The following is a 21,353-nucleotide window of genomic DNA, read 5'->3' as shown; positions in this document are numbered from 1 at the left end:
AGGATAAATCCATGGAATAAAAAGAAAAAAAAAACAGTGAGTGTTTAGTTTACCTCATGTCTAGCTAATGAAGGGGAGGTGGAAGTCACAAATCAATCTACCAAAACAAAAAGCCATACCAGCACAACTAAAAACATTATCAACAGATTGAGAGCTCAAGTTAAATTTCATTAGGAACATGTCACTTTACTCCATAAATAAGTCTGAAAGTGCCTCTTATTTGAAGGCCAGAAAAAACAATGAATTTGTCAATCAACAGAAAATTAATGTAAATAATTAAATGATCATTTAAATCGAGGAAAATGTTTGCCACTTTTCTGTTCTCCTTTCTTGTTTTGTATCCAGTAAACTCAGGATCTCTGGTTTTGCACTGTTGGTCGGGCAAAACAAGCTATTTGAAGGCCTCATCTTGAGCTGCGGAAACCTGTAATGGGCAATTTTTTGCCAAATCTGACAGTAGTCACCAAATGATCAATCAGTTCATTGAATGTGTGAAATAGTGAAAACAGTTGATAGTTGCAGCCCTATTTTTGTCTGTCACATATCTAATGGCATCAGTTTAAAAAAAAAAACTGGCTACATTTCTTACTCGAGACACTACACTTGAACACAGGCTGTGCTCTGCTCTCTATCTTGGCATCCAAATACAGCACAATCAAAACAAAACATGTTCCGTTTAACGAGGGCTCCGTAGTTTATTTTGAAAGGTTTGACCGGATGTCCCTCCTCTAAATGCGTCCGTCTTGACCACCAGCGCTGACTGGCCCACTGAGCCCAATCTCTAACGGAGAAGAGGAGTACTGGAGTATCACCCTCGGTGGACAGTTGCGGTGGCCTCTTGGCTCGGATATTTGTTATTTTCTGGATTTAAACACCACAGATAAATTCCGGGATGCCTTCAAATATAAACGCCCAAGGTAAGAAATAAAAGGACAGCGGACTGTGTGTAATTTCCCGGGCATCTTGCTAGCTTAAAGCTGAGTGTCGTTACAATAGAGCATCAGCAGGCCGACCGGCTACCGTCCAAGCTAAGCCTCTGTCGATATTAACCAGCTTGCTTTTAAAATAACGTGCTTTTCTTACAGGAGGGAAAGCCTTTGGACTGTTAAAGGAGCAGCAAAGGCGAAAATTGGAAGAAATAAACCAGGTACGCTTGTTCTCTTTATTCGCCATCAGCGTCCCTAACGGCACCTCACGGGAATTTGAACGCAATGAGCTCGCGCACACTTGACTTGGCATTGGCCTTGTTTTTGAACGTGCGGCCATTATTATGATACGAGGTAGTTAGATGTTACTATCTCCCTAGAATCGTGAATAATTAATGCCCCCCTCCCTCAAATTCCCCACACGTTTATCGAAGTTGACCATAGCGATGCTGTTGATTCGCTTTATTGATTTGCCCCTGCAGTCTCGCGCACTTGTTGAATGGCTGCATGCTGTCACACACGTCAGGGCTGAGGGACTGTGAGAGTGTCCCTCTGAGCTGGTCTCATCGATCTGTTGGTAAAAATGGGTTTGGGAGCGTGTTTCGTGGCCCATCGCGTGTGTGTTTTGTGCCCACGCCTGCGACGGGAAACAGGTGTCCTGAATGAGCTCTTTGTCTCACCATCAGGCCTCGCTTCGTCCGATCACTCTAGTAGTAGTTCCCACAGATTAACTAGATGTCTGTATAATCTCTGTTTCCCTCCTTTCCTCTGGCCTGCCGCCTGTCATCGGCTCCCACATGAAATCCAGGTCGCAGCGAGAGGGCAGCCGGGAGCGCCTGTGACATTCCAGTGCACAGTTCACACACTCCCTGCTCCTTTTTTTTTTTTAAACGGAGCTTTATCTAGATTTTAATATCCTCCATTTGTTCATTAGAGAAATAGCAAGAGGATCCACCCCTAATTCCTAAGTCTAAAAATAGTTGTACTGTGGTTAAATCCAGGGTTTTTGTTACACACTTTCCATTATGTTAACATGCCTGCATCGGCTCAAGTGGATCCTGTGGGAATTAAACTTCAAGTCATGTGTCCAGGGTGGTGGAAAATCTGATCAGATAGATATTTGGAGCTATCATTAATAGTCAAATAATCAATCAGACGATTGGTAGACAATCTGCAGCTACAATTCACTTTTTCCAGCCTGTCTAGTGTGAATGCGTTCAAGGTTTCTTTAATTCTCTGTTATATTAAACAGAAGATTAGTTTGTATGGGTTTTGGACTGTTATTCAGACAAAAAAAAAGCTCAGCTAAAGCAGATACTCTATATTTGACCTCCGTGTTGCGCAACACTCTTTGTGGAGATATAACAGAGATTTCATGCCTCGTCATCTTGGCCCCGCACTTGTTCAAATACGCTTGCATACTTGGGAGATGGACTGTGACTGGGAAAGGACATTCCTGTGCGTGGGGGTGGCTGCCGTGATTCAGCAGGGCTGAGTCAGGCGGCCCAGATGAACATCCAGCTGTGGTGTTTGTCCTCTTCGGCCTTAATTATATGCCTGACAGACACACGGAGGTCGATGCAGAGAACAGCGTCACTCTCTGTCCCTCTCTCTTGCTCTCCATTCCCGTGCAGATTGAAGCTGACTCCCACATGGCAGATAATGTCATTATAATTTCAGCTCCCTTCAGGCTCTTGCCGTTCCACCCATGTGAGGTGTTCCACTTAATGAGCACGGTGATAAGTAGCGATAATCCAGAGGGAAAAGCATCTGAAGACTCTGATTCATCATTCTCAAGTTGGACGTTTCTGACATATTTAACAGAACACAATCAGATGCACTTAATGCTGTAATTCATGCGTGGGCCTCTCTCCTCTTTGTGTATTGTGTAACACAGCAAGACATTTCTCAGCATCGTTTAGAAATGAGCCCAAAACTGATTTAAGGGGTTTCAGTCAGACTTGTAAAACATGTTTGTTTGTTTTTTGTCTCATCCTTTTGTTCTCCTCCTCCTCCTCCTCCCCAGGAATACTTGGAAGACCAGAAATACAGGGATGAAGAGGACCTGGCTGAAAAACTGGAGGGTCTCAAAAGTAAGCAAATCCAGTCCCCTCCCCTCAGCAGCTTTAGTATCTGTTTGTACGTGGTTGTCTCTGTGAGGGTGTGTTCCTTTTTCCTGGCTTTTGTCTTAGCCTCACTATTTGTTTGTTCATTGGCAGTCTCCACACACACACACACAGAAGTCTTCAACATTTTGTTTTTCTCTGTGGGAAAGACTGACTGCTGTGATTTCTAAGAGGTTTGCAAGGCCAAGTCCTCAGTGGCCTCGGAGGAATGTGCTGGGGCGTTCCTCTGCTTATTGTTACAATATTCAGAACTTTGCTGGGTAAACTCATAGCTCCTGGGAATAGAAAAAAACACTGCCACTAGGAGCTAATTACTGCAGCAAAATTGCATGATTTATCAACAAACACCTCCCCATTGCTCAGATATTACACGCGTATGCTCTGGGTGCTTGTAGAGTACTTTGTTTTCTTTTTCTGTCTGTGAGATTTAATCAGTGATTTCTCCAGACCGAATAACATAAGGCTTTTTTTTCTAATATGGAGCATATGTCTTGAAATGAGAAATATGCTTCAGTGTCCTACTTACAATCTATGCTTGCTGGAGGAAATGGAGCAGTAATATATAAACAGAAAGAGGACCCGACACCCACGTCCTGAGAGACTTGCTGTACTTTTTTTCCATGCTGTCCCAATGACCTAGAGGTCACTATCTAAACACTGTGCTTTTAACCACTGACTACAATGACTACATACTAGAGCTAACAGACAAAACTTAAGCATTTTGTTAATCAGTTTTTGGATAATTAGATTAATCTGATCATAATTTTCTTTTATGCTTGTTGCCATGTTTGTCATTGAAACGATCATTGTTAAGAAAAGAATAATTTAAAGAGTGATTTAATTAAACTTTGTTGGCTATCACAGTGATTAGGACAAGAAAACCTCCCATAATGATGTAATCACTAGATAAATATCCAAAATATCTCTTTTGTCATGTTCCATATTAGTAGCTGCTTATTAACAAGTAAAACAAGAGATACACGCACAGCTGAATTAATTTAGTGTTAGTAAAAGACTTATTTAGATGTAACTGTCAGTGATGGTGGTTTTGTAGCCATGTTTACAGCAGTTCAGCTCAGCTCAGCTCAGCAGATGGTTCGTTGCTCACACCGTACCTTCACTTTGCAGCATTTAATCACAGCAGCACGTACAAAGTTCGGGAATGTTAAATTTTTACAAGTTTGGAAAAGGTTTAGAAAATCATTCATAGTTACTGATGATGTTTTTGCACTGCAGGTCAGACACAAGTCTGACGTCTGATCATTTTCAATTTCCCTTGGACTGGCTCCAGTGTTTTTTATTTATTACTTAGTTTCTACACAAGACAGCAGATTTTTTTTCGTCAGTCTGCAGTCAGATAGAAAAGAGAATTTAAATCAGTGTCTTGTGAAACAATGGGAAAAGTTGGCCAAAGTGGCAATTTTTGTTACATCAGTTGCTAGAGAAAAGTAGGTCAGGAGGATACACTGAAGACTGCAGTTTTGTTCAGTTGAGCCATTTTCTGTGGCTGCAGATGATCAACAGGCTGCTCTACGACAAGTGCCCCACTCAAGAATTGCTCTGTGTGTGTGTGTGTGTGTGTGTGTGTGTGTGTGTGTGTGTGTGTGTGTGTGTGTGTGTGTGTGTGTGTGTGTGTGTGTGTGTGTGTGTGTGTGTGTGTGTGTGTGTGTGTGTGTGTGTGTGTGTGTGTGTGTGTGTGTGTGTGTGTGTGTGTGTGTGTGTGTTTTCAGAGGCCCACTCCTCAGAGTTTACGAACAGGGTCTGCATTGTCCTGTCCTACTCCCCATGGGTTCACACAGTTAACAAAGTGCTCCCTCTCCCTTCCAATACACACACAGAGCTTCCAGTGTGAGACAGAAATAGAAAGTGTAATCCGACTAAAGTGGTCTCCTGGAGAAAAGAGGGGTGAAATTTAGGGAGAAGCGGGAAAATGCCTGCTTTTAGTGTTTCGCAGCAGCAGCCATTTCAGTAGGATGTTGATAATGAGCTTTTATATGTTAATAAGAATGCACTAGTTAGTATGTACGAGGGCTGTTCCCTAAACCTCCGTATCGACTCCATTTGATAACAGCATGGCAGGCCTTTGTGAACCAAGCCTCATCTCAAAATGACCTAACTGCAAAACTAACTTGCTCCAAGGGCTGAACAATCAATCAAAATATAATGGAAATCACAATATGACCAAGTGCAGAGTCCAAATCGTTGCAATTCGTCAATAAAGGTAAAATGTGTTGCAACATACCTTTTATAAATGAAGCACTGTGGTGCTGCAGAGACGCCCCGTCGTAACAAATCTTTAGACGTAAGGGAACATGCTTGTAAAAATGAAATGCAAAAATGATCATTCCCACAATTTGATTACAATTGCAGTATCTTTCAGAATGATGGAAACATAATTATTTGTTGTTGTTTGTTTTTTTCAGTAACGTTGTCGGATACTTTGAATGACAATGAGCCTGTCAGAGGCAAAAACAAGCACTTTTAGTATACGTCGTTTGATTGGGTGCAATTTCTCTAAAGGATTAAATCACAGGCATTACAGCCCGTTGGCCACCTGATCTTGGCTGCCGGTGGAGGGGATCTACTGGAACCAGTCCCAACAGTTTTATACCTATCAGTCATTTGAATCCATTTGAGTGTTTGATGTTTAATTTAACTTAATTTGTAAGTGAGGGATCTGTCTGGTAATCATCAGTCTGGCTAGAAGGATCAGATTTAATTGGAGTGAGTGACTGTGAGGGACATCTGTGTTTCCGAGGACCCTCTCGTTCTAATCTGTCTCACATGTCAACCCCACTCAGCTGCTCCTTGCCTGCTTTCCACTGACAGACACCCAAAACACACACACACACAAAAACACACCTGCCATTACCAGCTGTTTGTGTTTTTCCTTTTGCCTTGTCAGCTGTCAGCAGAGTGAGATCACTGGACGGTGTGTGTCAGCAGTTTGTCTGACATGTAAGATGCCAGCTGGGGATTGGTGTTTGCTGAAATGTAAAAGGGAATGTGGTGTGTGAGCTAAGAATGAATTACCACTGTGAGTAGTAATCTCTGGTGTGTATTTGTTTTGCAGATAAATATGCTGAGTTTGACCTGAATGACCAAGGAGAGATTGGTGAGTAATAGTAGTACTAAAGCACCAACTGCACGCCAGATAACTACCGCCAGGTGACCCATGTGCCGTGTCAGCATGAGGGAACAGTAATTAATACTGTGTGTGTTGTCTGACCAGTTTGAACTCAGAGCTTCAACAGGCTCATGTGTCACATTTGTGTCCCGTATGTAAAGTGAGACCATACTGTACACCAGTGTGAAAGGTCTTTAGTTCTTGAGCAGATGTGAGGCGAATAGTAGTTTGGAAGACAGATGGCAGATGTGACGTGTGAAAGAAGCAGTTAAATGTCCTTTATAACAACAACTGGCCACATGAGCACTGTAGCTCCAGCGATGGAGATGTCAGTTGCTTATCTACCATTAAGGTCCAAAATCTCAACAACAACTCAATGGATTGCCATGAAATTTGATACAGATATCTGTGCTGTCTAGAGAATGAATTTTAAGCACGTTGATGATCCTTTACCTTTTTTTATTGTCCATTTTTTGTTTTATAACCAAATAACTTCAAAACAAATGACATTTATATTTGCTTTAGCTGTACTTTTTACTTAGTGCTAATTAGCAAATATTAGCATGCTAACATGCATGGTAAACATGAGTATTATGAACATTAAAATATTGAAAGATTAAAAGAACGAATCAAAATTAAAGTAGTAGAGGCTCAAATATGTTTTAGTTCCTAGTATGGGCTTTGCTCCTACATTATCCACAATGCAACTCACCAGCATCTTTCATTACAACCTCCCTGATCATCAGGGGTTATCTTTTCAAACTTTTGGCAAGCTCCCTCCAGGGCCACAAGAGATATTATACAGCTCTTTTCACAGGCTGAGGAAAGACTTCTGTGATAAGTAAACTGTGTAAAATAGTTGGAGTGAATTTTACATTGCTCCAAATACACAAAATTAAATGACCCACTTTCCTTACAACCTAATTTTTGTGAGAAATGCAGACTTGCGATTTGATGAATACATGAAAATGATTCATATTCTGTCACCTAAGCATGGATCTGATTGCCAACCGTACCTTTTCTCAGATCTGATGGGTCTGAAGCGGATGATGGAGAAGCTTGGGGTGCCCAAGACCCACTTGGAGTTGAAAAAAATGATCGTTGAGGTGACGGGTGGCAGCAGCAACACTATCAACTACAGGGACTTTGTCAAGATGATGCTGGGCAAACGTTCAGCTGTACTCAAACTGTAAGTAAACTGTAGTTGTGTCTTTAAACCACCAATGTCTATGATCACATGTCTAAGAGGGGGGATATGAATCGTGTGCTGTGTCAGCCGATTGTTTCATCCATCAGCAGGGCGCTCTGGGATGACCAGTGATGATGTCATTACCCACATGCTGCATTAGTCGTTAATCTCCATGGCAACACAACCCATCTATGTAGCCTATCCATAGTCAACCTATCCTTATCCTTAGCTGGGATCATGTGCTTAGGTAACTGATTATAGGCTGATTAACTGCAGACAGTCAAGTAGGACTGATAAAAACACCAAAACTCATCAGATTCTGTCCTCAAAAAGACATGATTTCTTGATGAATGATTTTGTTCAGTGGTCCCTTGTGGATAGGGTGACATATTTTGTGCTATTTTGAAAGGTGTCAGCCTTTTTAAAGCAGCCGTGCAGTGGGTCGGCCTGCAGCAGCCGTAGTGTATTGGCCGCTGCTTGTCAGGTCTGCTGGACTAAGCTGGCTAGACCCTTTAGTAGACAAATCTCATAATCCCAAAAACACCAGGCAGAGAAAATGCATAACTTTTCCTCCTTTGCCCTTTACTGTTTTTCGAAAGTGTATCCCATAATCCCCCAGCAGCTATTTATATATGTCATTCCCTCCCGGCCTCACTTGTCCACTTGATAGTGCTCCAGTAAAATAGTCTCCGTATTACAGAAAAGGCTGTTTTTTGGAATTATTTTCACCAGGAGAATGTTGTGTCAGCGATTCTATTTTGCTTTTGACAGAGGAGATCAGCAAATTTAATCAGTTGTTAAAATTTCAGGCTAATTTTTTTTACACAAATGTTTGAAGGATTTTGTTCCCTCTTGTGAAATCTTAATTCTACAACATTCTGCACAGTCAAGCACTGTGCCGAATGTTGTAGAATTAACAAATGTATTAAAGGAGTGTTCATTTGAGCGAACCTCTAATAGCTACTGCCCCTGTCGTATGTATGTACAAATGGCTTGTTCAGATTAAAACAGGTCACAGCACGTTGCCTTATCTACCTACCTAGAGTTTTATGGTATTACTTAGTAATTTGTGCCTTTGTAACTCCAGTTGACAGCCTACTGTGATAACTAGAAAGGTCTACAGTACAAAGCCTCTCTTGTCACTATTGCAATATACAAGGAAGCACACTGACTTGAGTTTGTTTCCCCAAGATTTTGAATCACAGATGAGCCTTACAGATCTTCTATTTTATACCAGCAGTTGGTTGACAAGTGGCAACAGCTGAGAGGGATCTTGACTACAAAACTGTTGTTTTTTATGGCAAACTTACCCTTTTATTTCCATGAAACCACATAAAACTCATATGTGTTGAATTAGATTATCACAGTGGTCCTATGTGTATGTTTTATTCGTGCAGATTAACATATCTGGAATGTACTGTACACTGCACAATAACAAGATGGAGTCACTATCTAGTAAGCTGTCAACATTGATTATCCTAACATATTCCAAAATCATCCATAATAATCATTAATTCTAATGGAGACAGAGCCACAAAGATGTAATTCACATGCATCATATATGGTAACAAATAAGAGACATTTGACTTGCTATTGGATGCAGCATTGTGTCAGCAGTAGTTGTCCGGTGATTGTCGGTAGTCAGCCAACCGACTTCATGCAGCTTCGGGCAGCACAGGAGGTATTGGTATTGTGAAGAAAAATAGGAATGAGAGTGGTTGCCAGAGAGATGTGCCAGAGTTTGAGTTGCTGAGTGCCAGTTTCGTCGCCGGGATCATTGCTCCTTATGGGCTTAGTGGAGCTTTGCAGAGTTTTCCAAAAAAGGAAATTAAAGACAGGCATTCGCTCTGAATAGCTCCTGTCAGATCGCTCACTCGACTGTGTGCAGCATAAACCACTGTTCCCCCTCTGTCTCTTTGTGGTTTCCCTTCATTCCTTTCCTTTCTTTTCACTTACTGCTTAATCAGTTCATAGCCCGACCGTAACTGTGGCTCTGTGTACCTCCAGGAGCTGATGATCCCTCCTCACCCCTCCACCCCCCCCACACCCCTGTATTCTGTATATTGTCTTGTTTTCCTCTTTAACAGTCTTTTCACTTATTAGTGTGAATGCTCCAGAGCATTCACACTATATGTTCTTCTACTGAAATATTTTGCCGCGCTTCTCCTCCCACACCGTTCAAGGTATGAACATCATTCAAACTGCTAAATGTGCAGCTCAATCTGTAATCGAGTGCTATGACTTTTCTCATTCATAGTTTCCATAATATTCAGTATGCAAGCGCTCATTTCACAAGATAGATAAAATGTAGATAAACATGACTAGTTTAAGACCATGTAAGCATTTCAGCTGCTGGACCGTTTTTGGTGCCACGGCCCCAAAGCACCAGGACACGACTTCAACTCAACCCTCAACCCTCATTGACTCTAATGTTATTTCAGCTCTGAAATCTGTGACCAAACCCACAAAGTTTGGAAGTTTAAAGCTGTGAAATCAAGGTCATTTTTCAACTTTATCCAAACAAATAACACATTTGTGTTCAGCAGTCTTCTGCTGCTCATGGTGGTGTTGGTTCAGCTCTAAATCACAGCTTTAATTTTATTCCCTCCTTTTTCTCATTTTACATGAGTGTGTATGTGGTGGCGTCATCGGCGCTTTCTTCAGTACCGTTACAAACGGGTCAAACAGAAGCAGCAGCTTAATAAAAACCTGTGAGCCACCAGGTGGCAGCAGAGCTGCCATTCAGCATGTAAAGCAGCAACAGCGGCGTGGCGGCAGTACAGCAGCAGCAAGACAGCAGGGGGCAGCATTCACACTGCAATTTCTTCAGGAATTGCAATTTTTCTATTTCAAATAATAAAATTCAGTGATACTGTTGACTGGATCAAAGTCCGATGGCCAAACGAGTGATTTCACAGTTTGCGACGCTAAAAAACATTTATAGACTGATTTACAGACATCTCTGGCTACTATGTACAATTGGCATCAAATCCTTGAGCACTTCCTGGGGGCGTGGTTTGATGTTGGGGCGGCCATTTTGTTGAAACTTGTAAATAAATATGATGACACGTCAACATTCTAGATGGTTCTGACGCATCAACATTCTAAAATGCTCTGATGACACATCAAAGACATTTAGAATGTTGACCCTCAGTTTGGGTATATATAAGGTACAAGTTTGAAAACTCACCAGTTTCATACTCACAGATACACACAGCGATCACAGGTAACAGATACACACAGCGATTTTGGGAAAGCGATTTTAGATAGCGATTTTGGTTAGCGATTTTGGATAGTGATTTCAGCCAGTTCTTCAAGACAGTTAGTCTACAGAGAACATCAATGGAAGGAATCAACCATCCCCTTCGCAGCCGGACGTGGCAGCCGACTCAAAACCAGCCGAGGAGGCAGCCATGTCAAAACGAGCCGAGGAGGCAGCCGCCTCAAAACGAGCCGAGGAGGCAGCCGCCTCAAAACGAGCCGAGGAGGCAGCCGCCTCAAAACGAGCCGAGGAGGCAGCCGCCTCAAAACGAGCCAAGGGGGCAGCCACCTCAAAACGTCAACAGGGGGCAGCCACCTCAAAACGTCAACAGGGGGCAGCCACCTCAACACGTCAACAGCGGGCAGCCACCTCTACACCAGCAGCTGCATCAAGAAAGACAGAAGAGGTTCAAGGCAGAAGGTGATGCGGACATCTTCAAGTCTAGGCTCCAGGAGGCAGAGAAGAAATTACAAGAGGAGCGCAACTGGAGATGCAGGCGAGAAAATGAGGTGGAGATGCTGAAAGAAGAAATCAAGAGTCTCTCCTCCACAGCCGAGCCCCAGGACCAGTCAAACAACAGTGGCAACCAGGATCTTATTAGAGATCTAGAAGCTCGGGTCCTGGGTGAAAGAAAGAAGGCTGACTCCTTCAAACAAACACTTGTAGAAGTCCTGCAACTTTTTAGGGAGAGAATCGACAAGGACATCAGCCTGATTTTAGAGCTGACAGCCAAAAACATCTCCCATGGCAACGTGATGCAGGGGCTGAAAAATGACCAGAAAGAGGTCCGCAGACTGACGGCTCAGCTTGAGGATGTAAAGAAGCAGCTGGATGAGAAGACCAGCTCCGAACTCAAGCCTGCATCTAGTTTGCAGACACAGACTGTTGAGCAGTTTGAGGAGGTCAAGAAGCAGCTGGAGGAGAAGACCAGTGCCGAACTCGAACTGGCCTCCCAGCTGAAGACTCAGCAGGAGGTCTGCAGACTGACTGCTGAGGAGCTGAAGGAGGTCAAGAAGCAGCTGGAGGAGAAGACCAGTGCCGAACTCAAACTGGCCTCCCAGCTGAAGACTCAGCACGAGGTCTGCAGAAAAACTATCGAGCAGTTCGAGGAGGTCAAGAAGCAGCTGGAGGAGAAGACCAGCTCCAACCTTGAACTAGCCACCAGTCTGCAGACTCAGCAGGTGGTCTGCAGACTGACTGCTGAGGAGCTGAAGGAGGTCAAGAGACAGCTGGAAGTGAAGACCAGCGCCGAAGTTGAGCTGGCCTCAAGTCTGCAGACTCAGCAGGAGGTCTCCAGACTGAGTGCCGAACAGTTTGAGGAGGTGAACAAGCAGCTGGAAGAGAAGACCAGCGCCGAACTCAAGCTGGCCTCCCAGCTGAACACTGAGCAGGAGGTCTGCAGACTGACTGCTGAGGAGCTGAAGGAGGTGAAGAAGCAGCTGGAAGAAAAGACCAGCGCCGAACTGGAGCTGGCCTCCCAGCTGAAGACTCAGCAGGATGCCTATCAGGCACTGGAGAGGGAAGTGGAGATGATGTGCGAGCTGACTGCAACAACCTCCCCACCGGAGAACGCAGACACTCCTGAGAACATCCAGGAAACAGAGGAGCACATCTCAGCTTGGAGGCTCTTCAAGAAAGCTCTGACGCCAAAACACCGGCGCAAGTACAAGAGCAAGAAGAAGGTCCAGGACCTGGACTAACACTCACACACACACACACACACTCTCTCTCACACACACACACACACACACACACACACACGGGAACGGGTTTTCTCCGGGTGCTCCGGTTTCTCCCACATAGACTATAATTGGAATAAAATACAAATAGATAAATTGTACCTGTATTGTTGTATTTCTGTAGAACATTGTTCATCATCCTTCATGCTCTTGTCTCACTGTTCATATCATAGTGTGATCAAATACTGGTTTTCTATCAAGGGTTGAATTATTGGCTGAAATTGTGAAAACTGAGAAAAAACACATAATTACAGTGGCAATCAAATATACCTGCACACTGTTAAAAACTTAGAATGAAAGCATGATAACTGTTCTCAAAGTGTCAAAGTGTTGAACGAAGCAGAATTAATAAGGGATCATATCAGGGACGTGCGGCCATCATGAAAAGTAAAAAAACAAATAATGATACAATAAAATAAATATTAATATTTGTTAAGTGACCTGTGCAATAAATGTCACTTCTGTACGATTCCAATAATTTCAATCATTTTTAAAAATCAAAATAGCTACATGTGCATATTTCCTGAGGCAGAGGCGAGTTCAGCCTCCCCTCAGATTGTGTAATCCCTCCCAAACTGGGATAAACTCATGCCTTTTGCTTTCTCACTGTTTGACACCAATGTTAAGTTTGAACACTGTAAAACATCACAGCCCCTTTTAGTTATGTCAATTTACACTTTCTCTTTAACTCAAAGTGCTCGGATACGTTTTAGATTTTTAATTCTAGTTTGTTGTAGGTTAAATTTACATTCATCATCTTGACTACTTGTAAATGTTGTCAGATTGACTGAACTTGCTTTATCAAGTTATCAGTTAAAAAGAAAGAAAAGAAAAATGGTGAAAGTGATGTCTTCAAGCTACAGAGAAAAAATACTTGCTTCTGCATTTGATTCTGAAAAAAAACACCTTTAAAGTAACGGCAAGGTTGAAACAACTTGTTATATCCTGGAGATACGCCATGTTTTAACTTGGACTAAAGCACATAGACATAGATATACCTGCACCCCAACCGATGTGTTCAAATGTCCTTACTGACCCTGTTTTGTTTTTGTATTGTTTTTTTGTATTATATATTATTTAATATTTTGGGTGGACTTCAGGTCTGAAGTGTTGCTGCTGAAAAGCGTTCACACTGTTCTTATCCTCTTTATTATTCACACATTTTCTTCTTACGTACGTTTTTTGGCACTTAACAACTGCTTCATACTTTGTGCTACAGAAACCATTCAAACATCAAAATGTTCAGCTCGTTGAGGACATTCAACTGTGACTTTGAAACATTTCAACCTTTTTAAACTTTTGAAAATATTCTGCTTTTTTCAACTTGCATTTAACATTGAAGTCTATGGGCTGAATGTTCAAATCATCCTCAACGTCCTCCACTTTGAAAGGTTATAGCTTCCTCATACTCTCAGCTAGAGACTTCATTCAACTTTTAAACAGGTCACCTGTTATGTTACCACATAATTCAGCTCATTGATATCTTTTACGGATTTTACAATATTGACAATATCAGTTTTAGTTTTATGTCGTTTTCCCTTCTCATATTTTATGGGTGTGTACTGCACTGCCTAGAGTGGGTGACGTCATCGCAGAGGAGCATTAAAATCGTCGGAAAGTTTTGTCTTTATCTCGCTCTCACGCCCAACGTGTGTCACTCACACTCACCATTTATACATCGAAACATAGGACAAATGGTGCTCGTCGCAGTGATGTGGCCATGGAAAGAAAAGAACATACATTCATATCAGGGAAGCTTAAACCATGAATTACAGTTACAAAAGGCAGCAGTGCAGTGTGACGTCAGCTATTCAGCAGGCAGCATTCACACTGCAATTTCTTCAGGAATTGCAAATTTTCTAGTTACTATTACTATTCTGTCTTCCTAATTAACCCTTACATTTTACTGTCTTTATGCCTCTCTCCATGGTGCTGAAGCTGTCAAACCAAGTCTCCCTTCCTCTGTGTCTGCCTGCTTTAATTAAGTTCAGCCAAAGAGATAAGCGGATTAATCATTAATTAATCAGTCATTGACAGAAAATGTAATAAATCACTAGTTACATCATTTTTCACTTGCAAAAAGTTGCTCCCTGTGATAGTAAATTGCTATTTTCTTTATTTTCTGACATTTTATATACCAAACGATAAGTCTATTAAATGAGAAATAGATTTTTTAATAAATTGATAATACAACGCATATTAACTGCTACATTTTTACACACTGAACTGCAGTATGTGATTTTTTTTTTAATCATTTGATTCATCAGACATCAATATGACATTGCCGAGACCAAATCTAAATACTTACTTATGTTATTGTGCATAGTCAGTGAACAATACAATAACCACATTTTAGTAGTTATTAGCTTTCTATTAGTCACATCAGCCTGTGTCACTGCTACACACAGACATTACAATATTCCAACTGAATTTTAATCCTCTATGGACCTTTTTCAACAATATCAACACTGGTATTGGCCTCAAAAAATCCAGTGTATTTTTGTTTGATTTTTAATCATACAATCCATTATATCTCACTATATATATATATATATATATATATATATATATATATATATATTACTATTTCATGTTTCTTCTCTCTCTCTGCAGAGTCTTGATCTTTGAGGACAAAGCCAATGGCTCTCCCTGCAAACCAGAGGGACCCCCTCCAAAGCGGGACATCGCTAGCCTGCCTTAAAGTGAAGGTGTCAGCCTCCAAACTGCCAGTAGAACAGAGGGAACACCGTTGGTTACGTGAAACTGAGTCGTTCTCTTAACATGTGGAGTGTTGTGTTAGTGTGGGACCAGTGATTCAAGGATGTTATTTTGTGATATACGGTGTTATTTGGAAGACCGAGCCCACAACTCACTAAATGATGTTTGACTGTGAATATTATCACTCACCTTTTCTTTCCCCCTTAATTCAAATGTAGCATTTGATAGTTGTACATGTAATCTGCTTGGTAAATTAAATTTTGTAGTAAGTGTTTTATGGTTATATATTAAGGGAAGACTCAAAATTCTCCAGAGGTTGTTTTTTTTCCTTCCTTGTTTGTTTGTTTTTGAGACGCATTCATTTTAACAATGTGAGAGTTGGACGCTTTTGGAAAAAGCACAAGGAAAAGAAGTCGTTTTTCCACCACATTTTTGCACTGTCCTCAGTGGTCTTGGATGGATTCCTGCCAGACTAATCTCGGTCAGCGTCTCGCATTAGATCAGGTGCCAGAGATTACAGGCCCAGCCCATTTCCTCTGGGTCAAAGTCGTCAGCTTCTGGAGCCGAAATACTGATCTGGAATCAGTAACTAGGTTGTCATGGCCACAATAGAAAAACTTTTTATTTTTTATTTCTTTTCTTTTGTAGATGACTGTACTGCTATGCGTTTGATATTCACTCACACTAGTTAAGATTGACAGAAGAATAAGAGATCATGTTGACCATGGGGCTTTTAGATCTGTAAGGTTAAGCACACGTTAATATTGGAAGGAGTGTGATTTACAGGCACACAGGCATAACAAATGTACATAATATACTCCACACAGTACAATCATATTCTTTCCAAGTGCCTCAACATGCAGATACTGTAGAGCTTAAACACACAGATTGAAAAAGGAGAGTGCACAAGTGTTCAGTTCAGGCCGTCCTCTTAGCTCACTAATTCCAGAAAACCTTGAAATATTATTGTTTATTATTTGGTAAGATAGTTGAAATGATGTTTGTTGAGTTATATTGATACGGTGTTTCCACAACATTCTGACTGAGTGATATTTTTTTTCTCATTGTAGTTTCTGTGTTTTCCCTTCTTCTTATAATTATTTTTTTACGGCACAGCAAGCGTTTAACCCGTTTATTGGCTGATGTAACTGTTTAGTTTCACCTGCACTTGTCTTGCAATTCTTATATGTGTAATTCATTTCTCTGTGTCTGGGATTCATCCCTTTTTTCCCCCCCATATTTGTTTCAGCAGCCAGCCATCACTCCTCTGTTAAACTGGGTTCATTGTCCTGTGAATTCTGTATTTTGTGCCTCAGTGTTTGTCTCTGCATTTAAAACTTTCCTGTTTCTCACACCATTTACTGTGAATTTGGTACTCGTAGTATTTTTAACCCACTTAACATGTTTTAAACTATTATGTTATTTTGTTTTCAGCCTGATAGGTATATATCATCTTTATTGTTGTTAAAATGCACATTGTTTGCAGACACCAAAGGAATTAAAATTCTTCTTACACTGGCCTGTTAAGTATTGAATTGTTTATTGCGGTAATGGTGATCTCTTTTAAACTCTTTACTAATTTTGAGTTTGGGTGAAACATGTAAAATTGTGGTCATTTTTTTTTTCTTTATTTCACTTGTAACCAGTGTTTGTTCAGAAAACATTTCCACTATTTATAGCAGGAGATGACACACTATGCTGAGAGGGAGATCAGTCGTAAATGCAGTAATGCTATCAACTGTTGCCCCTTGTGAAAGGTGAGTGGCCTTGGCTTAGGAAGATCTCCACAGTCATAATGATAATCTGTCTGTCCGTCAAGCCAGGAGTCACATTGCAACACACCTTTGCCTCTCAGCGCAAACCAATGTAAAGGTGAAACCTATGCATTATGAATTTAGCAAGTGAGAAAATCTCAATGTCTTGCATGATCATCGTCCAGTTTATTCACAGGCAGACGTGCGCCGTGTGTGGGAATCTTTGACAGCACGTTGAGTCACCTTGTTTCATTGTAAGAATGGTTTAATTCCCTATTTTCTCCTCGTTCTCTCTCCATGTTGCTTATTTTACGTGCAGCTGTGTGCATACATTCTCTCGAGCAATAAAATTTTTTCATGGAATAAGTCAACGGCTGCTTAAACTTGTCTGATTATGTCTTGTCTCTTGTATGTAAAGACCATTTGTGTTCCATTTCATTGGTAAAACCAAGTGTGTGAGCAGGTGGTTCTTGTCTTTGTCTGATGTACCACCCCGGCCCTGTTAGGTGACGGCTGTGGGGGTACATCAGGGTCATGTTGCCTGTGTGCTGGTTTTAAACTGGATGGTGCCTCACAATATAAATTCTATAAAAGTAGATACAGTTGCAATAATTTCTTTCTTCAATTAAATGAAACATTTGGGTCAGTTTGGTGAAACCTGCATTCTTACAACTGCTTCCAACCATTTATCCATTACTTTTGCTATTTTAATCACTTACCCTACTTGTTAACTACACAACCTAGTTTATGTGTAACAGCACACTCATTATGCAGATGTATATTTTTCCTCATTAGATCATAATTTGTATCTTGTCAGAATAGCTCAGCTCCAAACCTCTCTTTCCCATATACCCCCTTGTAACTGCAGAAGTACCCCCTGGGGCACTAGTGCTCCTCGTTGGGAATCGCTGGTGTAAGCAATACTGTACTTTAACAAGCAATCTAACCCAGGGCTCCAGTGAGATTACAATAAGCACGTCTGTAATTAAAACGATAATCACTGTTGCATGTAATAAACTGCCAGGAGCTTATGTAGGGCCAGAAATAACAGCGCTGGGCAGTGCTGGGATGCTCATGTTAGGTAAAATAAAACATCCAGCTAACGGTGATGACACTGACCCCCAGGGGGCCGTGTTAGGTCTTATTTTGTCCACTGTGTTTTCTACAGTGAGCCACATCAAATGCATGCTGCGTCCTTTGTTGCTTTTCATCTAGCTTCTTCTTCTTCTTCTAAAATGTGAGCAGTGTGTCAATATTTTTTATTTCCCTGAATGTCATCTGTCAGTCTGCTTCAGCTATGTGCTTTGGTGTAGACGCTGACTCATTTGTTATTTCTATTTATTTATTTCTATCTATTTTAGTTATTGCTAAGTTAAGACCAGTATCAAGAAGTTGTATCATTTTGCACTGATTATGGTCATTGGTGTGACTGACATGGGAACAATGAAAGCAACATTGTAGTATATCCCATGGCAGGACCGAGTGTCTGCTCTCTTGTGTAAACATTGCCATCTACTGGTCACTTACAGTCAGGACACGAGTGAGTGATATTTGACTGTTAACAATCTGTAAAACACTATCTTAAATGGACGTATGAAAATTGAAGAGCCATATTGTCTCTGTTAGTGACACAAGCGCCCCAAATTAAATAAGAAAGATTTCATTTCAAAAGAAAAGCGTGATAGCTCGTCTTTCACCGACTGGTGGTGATAAGAAAGCCAGTAAGTGCTAAAACCCAATTTGAGCTGTGGGGCTTCATTAAGATCATTATCAGGACACAGCTCCAAAGCTCCTATAATGTCCAGCACAAGAGGCTGTAAATGTATAAGTATAATTAAGGCCTATTAAACAAAATCCCAATAAAAAAGGCACAATCTGTTTTTCACATATTAAAAATGATGTCATTAAGGTCATCTCAACTTTGGCCAACACTTCAACAGAAACAGAAACCCGGCACTACAAGGAGGTGTGGAGTTTGAAAGAAGTGAACTTTAGATCTGCAGTGACGTAGCATTTAAACAAAGCCTTTATTACTGAGCTGCTGATGCGCTGAACCAGCAGACAGCGGCATGTGACATCTTTGTATACACCAAAGCATATTGTTAAACATATATTATGGCACTACATTGTAGGTAATACCAATATATGCCCACCTTGAGCCATATCCAAAGACTATTTTGTAGAGATGCTTCAAAAAGTGCCTGTGTCAGAGTCCCACATAGGTCACATTGTGTATTCATCTCATTCAAGGAGTATTTCAGTGTATAAACTGGTTGATAATAAGATCACCAATAGTCTGTCATCTAGTTATCTAGAGTCACTGAACTACTCATGGCTGAATTAGTCAAATTGTCCACCATCTGGCGGCACCACAGACCTAACTGTGTATATCATGAATAGTTATTAAAGTGGAGGCGTCCTCTTTCTGGATAAGCTGCTACAGCAATCTTGAATGACATTTTTTTAATGACCTGTTTGGGTTTGAATTCCAACACCTCCATTTAACCTTTGACCTACTTCTTAATCCCTCTACATGTAGAACCTGCGCAGTCACTTTAAAAACACAAATCTTGGTTTCTCTGTTAACGAGCAGCACTTCTCGTCCTGGACACATCGTTCTTTTATTTGCAACTAACAACAAGAGCTGACCAGAACCTCGATGGCCGAATAGCGTCTGCGAGACTGACAAGCAACCATACGATGTCGCTACTGAGTTGACTCACATCTGTAGGTTTCTGATTAGAACTGGAGTGGTAAAATGTGTGCAGCCAGTGTTGCTGCTCAGATTTCCACATGATTAATAAGAACAGAAACAGAACTAAATACTATATGCACTGAGCTGCATTGATGTTAAACTCCCTAAAGGCTGCCCTGAAATGGGGGAACTTCTGTATGTATCGTACTTTTAATTTAATCAGTGTCTCTTAATCTCTTAATCTTAATCTCAAAGCACATAAAGAGAACACACACACGCACCCACACACACACACAAACACACACAAAGGTACACCAAGTGTCACTGACAAGGACTTTTGGTACTGACTGGTAGTTCCTCGCAGACCTCTCTGGGGAGTCATGGTAACTGTTCTCCAGGCTATTCTTTCTTTAATAATCACTCACTGACAGAATGAAACCTGTATTTGTTCAGCCTGTACAGTTATTTATACTTTGGAATAGCAAAAAGTGCATGCAGCAACATTTTTGCAGTTATTTAGGATATTTCTTCAAAGTATATTACACTGAGGTGTGATTTGGGATGCTTCAAGAGTGTCTGTTTGTCCATTACTGTCACTGAGCTGCTCTTCACAACCCTGATGAGCTAATTGTTATTCACAACGTGTCTAGTAGGATTCTCAGTCTTTCATGAGGGTTCATGAGATACAGTAGAAGTGGCTTTGTTCAAAATCAAGAGGCATTGTCAGTGTGACACAGTCAGGTCCAGCTGCCTTTGACTCACTGCTTCTGGAGATGTTCACAACTCCCATGGAGCTCCAACCCAGACAGCAACAGAAACACGTCATATCTGCAGGAAAACACAGGAGTGCACATCTGTCTCATCTGTGAGAGGAGATCTGGGCTGTCAAATTGTTTCTCAGCAGGACATTCAACTAAAAAATAAGTTAGTAAACCAAAACAACAACTTTGTTTATAATAATTCACAGTTGTGTAGGAGATTACAGACATGTCAATCACATATGAAAGGACATCATGGGAACCAAAACCATCAGTTACTTTGATTCAGCCTCTTATTTCTATGTAAGAACTTTAATAACTGTTCCCATGAATGCTAAAGTGGTGCAAATCTCAGTCTATGGAGGCAGATGAGTGTCCTTGCTGCTCTTAATCCTACCAAATGTTCCACCTCATTTGCCATTCCTACTCTTAAATGATTTCCTAAAAATAGAACAGTATAACATGACAAAATGTAACTCCGGATAATAAACTGGAGCCTAAAACAGCCTAAATTACGCATTTCATTCCCACCTAGCAGCAGAATTGAACAGTACAGGGGAAAGGAATTACGTAACACAGTGAGCACAACACAATGACACAATGGAGAGAGATTTAGTGATAAAGAGGCTAAGATTCATTTAGATGCATTTTTGGCATTCCTTTTCGTCATTTGTATGGAGTTTGTGCAGCATGACGCTTGGTTCAGCAGTCATGTTTTAACTGAGTTTGCCTGTTTTGTTCTGGACACAGAGCAACTGTTCTTCTCTTGAGCCACCTGCACACTTTATTTGTCAGCACCTAGCTATATAATCACAAATCCATTGTTTTTAGATTGACGAGTACATCCAATGATCATTACATTAAGATCATTACTCATGATCTAAGATATATGTAATGCATCTAAAATAAAGGTCACCTACTGAGGTGGCTTCTCATCTGAGATCCACATTGACGTCCATCTACAGTAGTTAAAAGACTTATACTGACAAAAGATATTTTAGAAAAATGTTTGCATCTTAAAATATTGTGGCACCCGAGAAAGGCTGATTCGTGTTATTT

General features: G+C 41.0%; 1 protein-coding gene across 1 annotated transcript; it reads left to right on the top strand.

Moving 5' to 3' along the window:
- The first annotated feature begins 791 nt into the window (after nucleotides 1–791).
- On the top strand, nucleotides 792–15,208 carry aif1l (allograft inflammatory factor 1-like). Its single transcript, XM_070850354.1, has 6 exons — nucleotides 792–917; nucleotides 1,086–1,147; nucleotides 2,953–3,019; nucleotides 6,126–6,167; nucleotides 7,206–7,368; nucleotides 14,983–15,208. Exons 1-6 carry the CDS (start codon nucleotides 893–895, stop codon nucleotides 15,068–15,070), a joined length of 447 nt encoding a protein of 148 aa, XP_070706455.1. The 5' UTR covers nucleotides 792–892; the 3' UTR covers nucleotides 15,071–15,208.
- The last annotated feature ends 6,145 nt before the right edge of the window (nucleotides 15,209–21,353 follow it).

Source organism: Pempheris klunzingeri, chromosome 19 (assembly GCF_042242105.1).
Source record: "Pempheris klunzingeri isolate RE-2024b chromosome 19, fPemKlu1.hap1, whole genome shotgun sequence".
NCBI lineage: Eukaryota > Metazoa > Chordata > Actinopteri > Acropomatiformes > Pempheridae > Pempheris > Pempheris klunzingeri.
The sequence above is the reverse complement of the archived record's forward strand: the minus strand, read 5'-3'. Positions and strand labels throughout refer to the sequence as shown.